Genomic DNA, 13,795 nt, shown 5'->3' on the forward strand with positions numbered 1-13,795 from the left:
ACACATTTTAATTCTATTACCTCATATGCCTATTTCCAATTTCTGGCATTCAGCATGTATTCACTGATTTAATAGAGAGGGCTTTCTATAGATATTAATTTTATTGTTTGTTTAACTTTCTCTTTCAAGCTGATATTTGAAATATGAAGTGGTAGACAGTTGTACAGCTTAATTACAATATAATGGAAAATTCAGGATGGAATATGACAATATTACGAAAGGAATAGATTAAACAATGGAATATAACAATATTAGAGAAGGAAAGTTGCTACTCACCATATAGCGGAGACACTGAGTCGCACATAGGTACAACAAAAACTCTCACAATTAAAGCTTTTGGCCATTAAGGCCTTTATCAACACTAGATACACACACACACACACACACACACACGCACACACACACACGCACACACACACACACACACATACACTCAAATGCAACTCACACACATGACTGCAGTCTCAGGCACCTGAAACCACACTGCCAGTTGCCTGAGACTGCAGTCATGTGTGTGAGTTGCATTTGAGTGTATGTGTGTGTGTGTGTGTGTATGTGCGTGTGTGTGTGTGTGTGTGTGTGTGTGTCTAGTGTTTACAAAGGCCTTAATGGCCGAAAGCTTTAACTGTGAGAGTTTTTGTTGTGCTTATGTGCGACTCATCGGCTTCGCTATATGGTGAGTAGCAACTTCCCTTCCCATAATATTGAAAGGGACGGATTGTTACTCATCATATAGTGGAGATAATGAGTCACAGATAGATACAACAAAAAGACCATCAAACAACACCCAGATTGCTTCTCCCATCACGTGCTGCTGCTTGCAGTCTGGTCTTGGCAACCAGAGACTGTAATCGTGTGTGTGTGTGTGTGTGTGTGTATGTGTGTGTGTGTGTGTGTGTGTGTGTGTGTGTTTTGTCTAATTCTGGTGAAGACCTACTTGTTTGCAGTCTTTTTGGTGTGTCTATCTGTGACTCAACATCTCCCCTATATGGTAAATTGCGATATATTTATTTATGCAATAAAACTTTTATACATGCAATGTATGACAGATGTTTGACAATATTTTAGAGTATTTTAATATCAGAAAATTATTCTAGCTTGTTATACTTATGACCATACACCCTGTAAAAGCAATTCTTTAATGAAAGGGACTTGACAGCTTTTTGAAATGCATTTACTGATAATTTATGGCAGCTTACTGTGTAATGCTACATCTGAATGATAGGTATCCTTTTGACACAGAGTTGATCTGGAACAGTTAACATGTATATTTTTCCTTAATCAAGTATGACACTCATGCTCAACAGTGTACTTTTTCCTATAAACTTTTCCCTATAAACAGCCCAATTTCTGAAACTTAAATGTAGGGAATAGGAAGAATATTTGAATCTCTAAAAAAGACTTACATGAACTTTCATTGTGTGCTTTTTTATTATTCTGGTTATTCTCTTTTGCTTTCTGAATGTTAAGGAATTAGGATAATTATGCCACAGGATAGCACCATACATTAACATTGAGTGTATCTGAGAAAAATACATAGTTTTTATGGTTTCGTGAGTTTCAGTGCTGAACAGCACTCTGATTACATACTTTAACTTAGAGGTTTTGAGTTCAAGGAAGATATGCGAGTTCCATTTAAAATTTTCTTGTGGCCAAAGGCTTGGAAAAATTGGCTCAGTGATATTTTGAATTTCCTGGTTGTTCATGTGAGTTATTGGTTTTTCTGCATTTTTATTTTGCTCAAACTGACAGTATAAAGTTACAATTTTTTTGTGGGTGTAAAATAAGCTTGTTCCTGTAGAGCTACTGAGAAACTTCATCTGGGATGACACTGGCAGAAGTGGTAAGATCTTCTCTATTTTTTGCTTCAATAAGCAGATTGGTATCATCTATAAATAGTATGCTTCTGCATTCCTTACCCATGAGGGCAGGTCATTAATGTAAACTAGAACAGAAATGGTCCTAAGACAGAGCCCTATGGTACACCATGTGTAATGCTTCTTTTTTTACAGTAATGCTTCTTTTTATACAGATGCTGGTAGCATAGCTATGGATGTCTTAATTCTTATTGAATTTGTTTCTAAGTTCTCGTGCAAACTGTTGTATTTTATACATAAGGCGTGACCAGAGAGTAAACACAATTTCGTTCTATCATTATCACAGCACTACTGTTGCAGTTCTGCACATTTACACTCACATCTCTGGTTCACTGTTTTTCCACTGATACCATTACTGCCACACTGTGTTGTTTACATTTGTTAGTGATCATTCACAATGTTTAACACAATCTCTGAACTCACTGACTGTGACGTGCATTCTGTAACGTGTTTTTTGACTGCAAAGAATATTAAGCGAGTTGAAATTCATTGTCAACTTGTATAGATTTATGGTGGAAATGTAATGACTGATGGAATGGTGAGAAAAAGGGTGAGACACTTCAATGACAAAGCACCGAGTGAGCGGCTTTTGTTATCAATAATGATCTTGTTGAGAAAGTGAATGAGAAAATTCATGAAAATAGATGGCTCACAATAAGGATGCTTTATGATGAGTTTCCGCATTTCAGAAACTAGATTGCATGAGACTGTTACAAATTGCTTATACTTTCACAAATTATGTTCTCGTTGGGTTCTGAAAATGCTTATGAATGGCCACAAAATGCAGCAGCTTGGCAGTACTTTACCTGTCTTACGTGATACAGTGATGCAGGAGATGAAGTCTTAAACAGAATCGTAACCAGTGCTGAAACCTGAGTTCAACATGTCACTCCAGACTCAAAACAACAGTCAATGGTGTGGACCTACTCTCGTTACTCCCCAAAAAACACAAAAATGCAAAACAATGTTGTCAGCAGAAAAAATAATTTGCACTTTGTTCTGGGACAGACATGGCAGTCTGCTTGTTGAGTTTCTTCCCAAAGGTGAAAACATCAATGCGGTTCGATACTGTGAAACACTGAGAAAGCTTTGGCATAAAATGCAAAACAAAAAGTTTGGAATGCTGACTCAAGGCATTGCAGTGCTTCGTGACAATGCACTCCCCTGTTCTGCTGGTGTCACTCTACACCTTATTCACAATTCAGCTGAGAGCAGTACAATCACCCACCATATACCCCTGATCTTGCACCTTCTGACTACCACTTATTCTTGAAGTGTTATTTTGGAGAAAGGCACTTTAACAGCGATGATGATGCAAACTATGATGGAAACTATGTAGAAAAATAGTTTATGAAAAGCTCTTTCTTTTAAAAATAAATTTCGGTTTGAAAAAAATGTTTTATCAGTTTTTTCTGGGCATGCCTCATATATACATGTTATAGAATTTTTGAATAAAGATTTACAGCTGCCTGTTCCTCTCCCATTAGCCATTACTCTGATCATTACTTTTTGCAATTTGAGGATTTTAGTTGCGTCACTCTACTGACCACATATTACTGTTCCATAGGTTATGATAGCATTAAAATATCAGAAATACACCATTTGCATAACTTCATAATGTACTAGTAGTTTAATGTTTTGGAGAACAAATATGGTAGAAGTTAGTTGGCTAGTTTTGTGTTGGTAATGTCATCATTCCATAATTAACAGTTATCTATGGTGAGCCCTAAGAATTTTTTGCTCTGAAAAACATTTACAGCCACTGCTTGTAATTGTGAGGATTCCTCTATTATTCTTCTTCTCTTGTTGTTCTTGAATAGTATATATCTATATGTATACCAAAATATAGCTTGCAATGATGACTTAACATTCAGTTTACATGATATATCTAGTTTCCTCACGATTAAGAATTAACCTATTGGGTTCAAGCCACTGAGTGATAAACTCAAGTATCACTTGTTTTAGTATTCTGTAAATTTGTGTCGGTGGTTGTTCTGGTGGTATCATGAGCCAAATGAATCATTTTGCTTTCTCTGTAAATAGGTAAATTATCTATGTAAATCAGGAACAACAGAGGTCCTGATACACTGCACTGTGCTACACCATGACTTAGTTGTTGAATTTCTGATAACTATACTTTTGTTTGAATTGTATCTCTACTGCTCGTTTTCTATTTTGCAGGTATGATTTAATGATGCTTAGAGCTGTTCCCCTAATCCTACAGTCATTAAGTTTCCTTTGTTAAGATGATACAATTAATTAGACTGAAAGCTTTAAATATGTGACAAAATGTACCATGAGGATTATGGCATTGCCCAATCCTTCTGAGATGCAACTGAAATGATTTTCCTTTCTGGAATCCAAGCTCTGTACTATTTATGATGTCACTTATTTCAAAATATGGCATAAATGTAAAAGGCATTATATTTTCAAGAAATTTAATAAATTGGTGGTAGGCAAACTGATATGTAGTTGACAGAGCCAGTAGATCATTTTTATGATAAGACTATCTATTTTCATTCTATCTGAAAAACTACCTTCCATCAGACATGAATCAACTAGGTTGTGAAGCAGTTTGGCAATTTCATTTGTTAACTTTCTAATTTTATTAGAAAGCCATTTATTTCTTTGGAGGTTTTATTAGAAAATTTCTTTATCACTTTTATTACCTCTTCATCTGTTGTAGGATAAAAACTGTAGGAGTTAAACAGCAGGGCATTATTAACAATAACGCAAAAACTACTTGTCATTTGTTCCTAGTCCTACTAGAACATTAATTTTATTATCAGTTTCATTCTCTGAGGTAGCACTCTGTGAGGATTGTTGATGCACATGTTGCTAGATTCACTGTGTAATATTTTACTTATTTACCTGCTTTGCATTCTTCGAAAGTATAATCTGCCAAAATACTTCCTTCTCACGTGGTCCTCCAGAAATGTATTTCCAATAACAAACTAGTTTTCTTCATAGAACTATACTAACTTTTCTCTCCTCTTATTTTGCTTACCATTATTAGTGTTTTCCTCCAACTTGTGTTTCAGTCTCTCCCATTATATTATTTTTCATACAGGTAACTTCACTGATAACTGAATTCCAGTCTCCATTATGACGAGAAATTCTCATCACCTTTAACATATTTTATGTGTTCATTAATATTATTATACACTTCTTCAATTTTACTGTTATCTACCACTGTGTTGCAAATGTGAGCTTGTATAATTACAATGTCTGTTGGATATCCATTCCATTTCATCACAAATTTGTCAACTTGGTGCTCCAGATAACTGTTTGCTCCATTGCAAATTTCCTGATTCATTATTATTCCTACTTCTGCACTAACATAAATACCCTTATGATCTTCACTACAAAACTCCCTCTTTGGACAATAACCTTTCATTGATTCCTAAAATTTTCTCTAGATCCTTTTCATTTCTTCCCTTATACTGTCTAGTTTCACATATTGCCTTGTAAGTGCAACATTACATATTCCCAACCCAGTTAACATTCTGTTTTTGGCTGATACATCCTCCCATGTAGTCCCTACCTGGAGATCTGCATGAGGACTAATTTACTTCTGCAATGTTTCACCTAGGAGGAACCTATCATTACATTTTGAGCAGATAACTACAGGATCAACAGTGACATGCACTAGTCTGTGAATCTACTGACAAATTATTATTATTGTTGTTGTTATTATTATTCTTATTAGTAGTAATAGTAGTAGCAGTAAAATAGCTGAATATCTTTATGTGTGTTATCCTTTGAAGCAAAGTACTTATTATCTCTTAAAATTCCTATACTTACTGTTGCCTTCCAATCGCTTTATGTCTTGTGCAGTACGTAGATATATCTGACGTATCTTGTAGAAAAGTGGCCCAATAATGATTATTACAATAGTAAAGTAGTAGTTAACAAAGACTACCATACAGATTACTCCAATGACAGTCAAACTTATCTGTAAAAAATAATAGAAAACTATTGATTTTTTTTTCTATTACAAAATTGTAATGTGCTTTTTAGTTTCATTCTGGAAAGAAATATGTGTGAGACACAGAAGAAAAATGCTTGTGAAGAGTTTGCTTCAATTACAGATCTTAACAAAAAAAACTTGTTACAAGTCATCAGTTATGTGGCTTACCTGCATAGAATCTAGTAATGCCTTTGGTAACAGTTCATCAACAGCTCCCATATCTTTAGAGAAACGATTCAGGACTCGACCTACAAAATAAAAGCTTTTGATCCCAGGTAAGAAGATAAAATGGAAATACATTATTACTTTGTAAAAGAATAGGTGTTTTCTGCAGGATGATCAGTCCTTAACACAATCACTTTCGTGACGTGTGACCAGAGAGCAAGGTTAGCTGCTGTGCCCAGGGTGCAGGTGAAATACAGTTCAGATTGTTGGATAAGTTGTTTTTAACATACCTAACACAAACATTTAAAAAGAAAAGTAAATTACTTAGGTCAATTAAGCAAGGAGACACTAGAACTGCCTTCCTTCATTGCTCATGCAATTCTAACATCTGCTTAAGAAATTGTTCATTACACACTGCAGTTCCCTCTGAGAAATGGCTGAAATTTCTTGACAAATGTTCATTTTATGTTGATCTAAAGTGTGTGGATTTGATGTGTACCCTTTATCTTTAAAAACTGCAGGGAGTTAAATTAGGGCTATAAGGCACCCATGTGTTGTTAGTAATAACTCTACCTTATAAATATCATGAATTTCCTGTAATGAGAAGTTGACTGTATGCACAGCTGCATAGTCCTACTGAAAGGTCATGAAAGCGTGTTCTCTCTCAGTTAAATGGCCAAAATATTATCCACTTATTTCTCCCCGTTTCTTGGAAAAAAATAAAGCCTGTTATTCTCTCACCACTAATAGTGCAGCACAGTCCTTTTATTTGACCATGCAGGGGTGCCTTGCATATTACATTAGGTTTTTTAGACCACCAGTAATGGTTATTTTGTGAATTAATGTATCCACTTACGTGAAACCATGATTCGACTGAAAATAAAGTTAGATGAGGGTCAAATTCTCCAACATGCACCCTATTCAAAATTAATTCAGAAAACCTGCTTTAAGTTCTTGCCCCGCAGTTATTTTGTAGGGCTGTAACATCAGTAATTTTGTAGCTACTTGAATAGAGACATAGGAAATTCCCATTTGCTGTGAAACACTGAACTGATTTTCTAGAGCTTTCCAGAGCATTTCCAAGGTTATCCAGAGTTTCTTCTGTGAGTACTGTACATGGTTGCCTATGTCTCCTGTCAAGAACACTTTCCATTTCATGAAATGTATTTATCAATTAATGAATCATACTCTGATTAGGAACTTAAACATCAGGAAATTCCTCTATAAATAACCTCCTTATTGCAGATGCTCATTCTGTGCATATTTATGAGTCATAAACGAATACTCTTTCATGCATAGAATACTTAATACTTGTATTTCGCCATTTTACTTGAAACACTTTCAGTCAGTACACTGTATTGCATCATTTAATAAACACATGCTACCTGCACAAGATTTTTACACAGACAAAGTCCTCACAATAGACCCACTAGTGGGATGGGTGCAGGTGCAGGAGGTGGGGTGGGGGAATCCCTGTCACCTGTCAGGTGGTTGTGTTGAGGACTGATCATCCTGTATATAAGCTGTATATAAGATCTTCATTTTTTATTAATGTGGTGACAGTTACATGCTACCTGCACAAGATTTTTACACAGACAAAGTCCTCACAATAGACCCACCAGTGGGATGGGTGCAGGTGCAGGAGGTGGGGTGGGGGAATCCCTGTCACCTGTCAGGTGGTTGTGTTGAGGACTGATCATCCTGTATATAAGCTGTATATAAGATCTTCATTTTTTATTAATGTGGTGACAGTTACACTGGTCAATGCATAAGTGATGATTCAGTATCATATAAACTGATAAGTTTTAAATTCATTTCACAAGATACCATATGCTAAATATCTTACTAAATCAGCACAGTATTTAAATATAAGATAATGATTAGGTCCTACAGAATGAACACAGCAAGTGCTGGTATTGAGAATATGTAAAAAGACTGCAAACTGGGGGAAAAGAAATAAGTACAAAAAAGAAAACAAATTAAATAAAAATAAATTGAAAGATGGGGTGATACAACTAAAGTACGAAGGCAAATGAAGAAGGAAGAAGTAAAATTAGGAATTTTTGTACAGAATAACTACGATATAGTCGTGAAGATTAAACTTCAGTACATCAGATTAATTTAGATTAAACACATACCAAATGATGAAGGACCTTAAAGCAACATATGATTAAAATATTAAATAAAGACCCATATAAAGGTACAGTGCATGTGGACATTAGCAATGAAAAATATTTAGAAATGGATTTTTAGCAAGAGGGTAAGAGGCTAGCTATGTCAAGAGATGCTTCATACATTATTTTCAAGAAAGCATAAGACATGGCATTCTTTACACAGAAATGTTTAAAAGCACAAACAGCAAAGAACTGCACTGAAAGAAAAAAGGTATTGCAGGCTGTGCATAACACATAGAAGCAATAAAAATTACTGTTGGTACTGAACTAAATAAGGTGAGCAAATGACACAGAAGTAAATCTTTTTAGTTAATTTTAAGCGATTTCTTTTGTTGACTGAGTCTAGCTTTAAAGACTAAGTCTAAAAATTCCTCTATTTGCAGTGTTTGAGAACTTGCAGTTTCCCTGTGAAAATCTGTGGATTATTAATGTTCTGCTTTATCTTCTACAGAAAAAACTGTCATGTATATTATCCTAGAGTGGATAATCCACATTTATACTTTTGTGAAAGCTGCAAAAACTATGAGTCTGTCTTGTGTATTGATTGTGGATGTTGCAATCTTAACATTAATATCAAGGCTTTGTACCAGCATATGGAAAAAAAACTCAGCAATAGTTTGTAAACCTATTGCTCTCATATAATGTTAGGAAGAATTCATTGAATCTAGTAGCCAATAATGTGAATGTAACATCATCTAGTATCATCAGGAAGATGAATATCATTTGCAGATTTAAAGAAAAAAAAATACTGAGAAAGATCAGCAGCTATTAAATGTGATTAAGATACAGCGTTCCACAGTTGCTACCTAAATCATAAACTGAAGAGGTGTGAGATGATGATAAATTCTGAATGGTAATAATAAAGTAAAAATCAGAGATTAGTGTTAAAAGTCCAACAGACAGATTATCAGAAGATGTGGACAATGCAAATTCTCATAAACATACTGCTATTAAGTCTGAAATTTAGAAGCATTTATAAAATAAAATGATACTAATTTACTGATGGAATTAGTTTGTTGCTTATGAAGAAATTAATTTAATGTACAAGAGCTATTTAATATGACAATAACATGTACAGTGTAGAATATTTCATGTGGACATCTAATTGAGTCATAAAGTACATACCTGAAGGATTTGAATCAAAGAATCTCATTGATCCTTTTAACACACTATTGAACATTCTATTGTGCAAGCCTTGAGATGAATTCATACACACTTTAAAAAAAAGCATCGCTCTATATGTAGTTATAGCCAAGCAGCCAAGAATGAAGACTGTGTAAATTATAATGTGCTGATCTCTTGTTAATAAATGTTCACCAGATGCCACATTAAAATTAGTTCCAATAACATTTAAATTCTCTTCTGTATATGATTCAAATGACACATTTCCAGCCGTATCGTTTTTCCACTGAGCATTTACTGATTCAGTGTTGTTTGGATCCAGAAATGCAGAAAAAAGTCCAGTGAAAGTATCTTCCGTACTGACATAATCAGTAATGTTTTGGATATGTGAAAAGGAAGCAGAAATATTTTCTTCCATTAATTTCACCCTTGCTGCTTCTTGGTTTGTCCTAAAATTAGTAAATACATATAAATTACATCTTTAATTTTCATCATTCACTGCAGTGACATATGTAACTACTCGTTTATACCGAATATGGATATGAAGGAGCAAGGTGTTTGTACTTCATTTAAAAACTGAATAAACAATATCTAAGTGGTCAGTCTCTGGATAAATATTTAGAAAGTTAAAGTTACTGCAAAAGTACAAAAACTAACAGTTGCTCAGAGAGACAATAACACCAATTGCATTTACATTAAAAACTAACGTACTGAACACATTAAACAATGATAATGTAAAACAGCTTAGAAAGATTCCAGTGATTGGTTTTACAATGATGCTCTCACTGTGGCACTAGGCATGTACAAAAATTAATCTTCCTCACAGAACGAAAATATGATTAAATCCAGACACTCTTTGCCAATAGTTACAGGCTTCAGTTGAGGACATAGATTTAATCTTATGGCAAATCAAAACATTTCAAGCTCTACTGGTATAGTTATAGACTTAAATTCTCACAACAAAATAAAAAAGGTACCTACAGGTCAATAATCAGTGGCAGTTTGACACAATTACAGAATCACAAAACTGTACTATCTTTTGAGCATACGCTCTTTCCAAAGTATCAGAATAAATTATTTCTCTCTCAAGCACACACCCGACAGAGAACATTACTGTGAAGAGATTTATGTGAATATGACTATTAAGGGGAGGTTTACTATCTTTTGGTTCAAAAAATCGATTTTTTAAAATTGCATTTTTGGATCCATAAAAGTGTTTAGAATCCACCCCTGAAACAGTTTTTCCGAATACAGAACAGAAATGTTTGTTATTCTCGGTTGAACAAAAAAATTACCTGCCTGAAATCGGCCTTTTACACACACCATTTTTTTCAGGAAGTTCGACTTTGTAGCCATGAAAAATTATTCTATGTGCTTTCCCATGACTAAAACTGACTCGAGTGATCACTAGATGCCACTGCGTGTCTACTTCATTTACTGACCATTGGTAAATATTGCAATAAAGATTCCTACGTAAGATTCACTTCTTGGATCAGTTTAGGCTGTGTTCCTGGCATGAAAAGAAGCACACATGTGACAAGTGTGACAAAAATGCCACAAAAACCCAGGGGAGACCATCACTTGATTGAGATGAAATTCAAAGGGAACCAGCATATGGCTGAGCATGAGACTACATTCACGAGCACACCCATGAAAAATCTGAAATTGACTGACTATGATGACATCGAGATTGATCCTGGATTTTCCTATGTAATGCTGGACTTTTTGGCAGTGTTCATCTTTTTATCAACAATATTAAAACGCAAGACCTAGAATGGTGACGTCAAATTCACCTGGACCAGTGAATGAGGCCTTGGTTTCAAGCTGACTATACAATGCAAGTGTCCCATATGTCATGTCAGATCATCTGCGATGGTGAACCAGTTGTATGAAATTAATCATCACTATATGTTCATTATGCATCTGTTATACGCAGTGTGAACTTATTTTGCATTTGCGGGCTCATGGATATGTCAATTGGCTTCTCCATTACTCTGTACTACAACTGCCTGGAAAATGTGTACATTGCTGTGAAGGCTGTATTTGAGGTGGTTCAGGTGAGAGCAGTATCTGAGGAAGTTGAACTAAATGGACAGACGGGTCAGGAACGAATGCATTTATCAATCTCAGGTGATGGATCATGGAAGAAACACAGCTTTCCCTCACTGTTTGGAATAACTTCACTAATCGGCAAATATAAGAAAGTATCAGATTGTCAAGTAAAGTCATTGTTCTGTCAGAGTTTTTGTGATAAGAGAGCGTCACTAGATCCTGCAGAGTATGAAAAATGGTACGAGTCTCATGAAGCACGAATCATTCTGGAATCGCGGGCAAAATGGAGGTTGATGCCATGAAGGAGATGTTTTGTCCTTCAGAAGAGTTATTCGGTGTGAAGTACAAGTACTATATTGGGGACGGTGACACAAAAACTTTCAAAGGCCTCGTTGATTGGAACCCGTACCCAGACGTGATCATCAAGAAGAAAGAATGCGTAGGACATGTAGACAAAAGAATGGGCATGCAGCTTAGGAAAAAAGGGCATCAGAGGAAAACGACAAGGGGAGCTTACTGTTAAAGTGATCAAGGAGCTTATAACATACTATGGCTTGGCAATCCGACGGCATTCCAATTCGGTGGGACAGATGAAGAAGACAATTTGGGGAACGTATTTCCACAAGTATTCGATGGATGACCACCCACGACACCAAAATTGTCTGGCTGGGGAAACTAGTTGGTGCAAGTGACGCATTGTAGAGGCTACTGGACATCTGGACGAATATCAACATGACCAGCCACTCTCCAAATAAGTTCCAAAAGTGATACATCTGATCTATGAGGTCCTTTCAGAGGACGAGTTATTGTACTGGTGCTTGGAAGGAAACACAAAATTCAAATGAAAGTTTGAACACGTGTGTTTGGAAGACAGCCCCCAAGGATTTGCATCCTGGTGCGAAGACTGTGGAGATTGTGACTTCCACGTCAGTGAGCAGCTTCAAAGAAGGGTATTCAGCAATTCTGAAGACCATGACAATGATGGACGTCACACTGGGACTCTATTCGATGCAGTCCGCCAGGCATTTGGACGACCACCGGATTGAAGTGGCTGAAAACCGCTTGTCACCGGCCGTACGAGCAGCTCTGGAGCAGCGCAGGATGGCCCAGATCGAGCAGAACACCCTCTATGAGGAAGAGGAAGGACTAGTTTATGGACCTGGAATAGGAGATTTAACGTAAGTTGCATAATATTGCATTTATATGTAGTCAAAACTTCAAACGCATTTTCCTCGAAATGATTTTTTTTTTTTAATTGCGCGGTATGGTAACTTCAAATCTACTGAACCGATTGGCATGACTCTTTTGTTTCTGACAACTAAATTGTCTAGGAGTTGTACCACTTTTATTCCGATCCATCAACTATAAATATTTTTACTTGGCCGACGAAGTCGAAAAATCGATGACAAAAACCATATTTTCTTTCCAATGGCCGCCTTTTTGTTTCCTTTGGTCCAAATAACTTAAGCTAGGTACAACTCCTATAGAATCTTACATACTTCACTAACATTAACTCAATTTTGATTTCAGACGAGCCAGCTGACCTGTGACATATCGCGCGTGGAGGTCTACATCGAAATTTTGTTTTGTTGAGATGCCACTTCCGCCTTTGCTCTTCGACAATTCCGGTCAAAAAAATTCCAGTTTGTAGAGGAAATGTCAATAAACATTTTAACTAAATTTGACATTAATATCTATAACACATCCCAAGAAAAAAATTACAAGAAAGATCCTTTTTTCGCTCCAAAGATGGTAAACCTCGCCTTAACTATGTATCAACATAAATTCATATCCACAAATGTTGCTAGCAAGAAACTCAACCATGAAATTGAGCACAATATGAATGGCTTAACCATCACCAGTTGCTTTAACATTTACATCATTCCACCCATTCCCAGCTCTTGTTCCTCTAAACGGAACTGAACAGATGGAAACTGTTTGTCCGGGACATCCTCTGTTGCGGTAACCCACAGCACAAACTCACCTCGAAACAGAGCAAGCTCGAACCTTTCCATCTGCAGTAGCTGCACCCCTGTTAATATACACACACTGTTTTTCCTAAGAGTCATTAGCCACATTTTCTCTACTGTTTCACAGATATTTGCAATTTAATTCTTGTTAGTTGTAGCTGGATTCAGCCCAAAAAATACTGCTCATCCCGTCTTTCATGTGACAACATAATGTTGATGGAAAGTATCAAGTTTGTTTCCATTACAAATGAAACAATTTTTAGAGAAGAATTATACATACCCATTTGACACAGTAGTCCAGTGTCAACTGTTTCATATTGATCATATTGTAATTCATCATCTCCAAAACAGCATGTTTGGTACAATGATAATAACTGACTTTATGACCTATGATACTTTGGAAGAAAGGTTATTTTTGTTCGTCTTGTGATGATGATATTTTTAAGGGATGGAAAGCAGCCAGAA

The 13,795-nt window shown here is 35.8% G+C and overlaps 1 protein-coding gene across 2 annotated transcripts in view; it reads right to left on the reverse strand.

The window, feature by feature from the left end:
• LOC126163187 (ATP-binding cassette sub-family C member 4-like) overlaps positions 1-13,795 on the reverse strand; it is a 310,113-nt gene that overhangs the window by 81,234 nt on the left and 215,084 nt on the right. For both annotated transcript variants that reach the window (XM_049920140.1, XM_049920139.1), the window contains exons 14-16: positions 9,312-9,757; positions 6,016-6,095; positions 5,682-5,832 (exon numbers count right to left, since the gene is read on the reverse strand). In XM_049920140.1, the coding sequence (XP_049776097.1) occupies positions 5,682-5,832; positions 6,016-6,095; positions 9,312-9,757 (677 nt within the window). The remainder of the gene's footprint in view (positions 1-5,681; positions 5,833-6,015; positions 6,096-9,311; positions 9,758-13,795) is intronic.

This window comes from Schistocerca cancellata, chromosome 2 (genome assembly GCF_023864275.1).
Source record: "Schistocerca cancellata isolate TAMUIC-IGC-003103 chromosome 2, iqSchCanc2.1, whole genome shotgun sequence".
Lineage (NCBI taxonomy): Eukaryota > Metazoa > Arthropoda > Insecta > Orthoptera > Acrididae > Schistocerca > Schistocerca cancellata.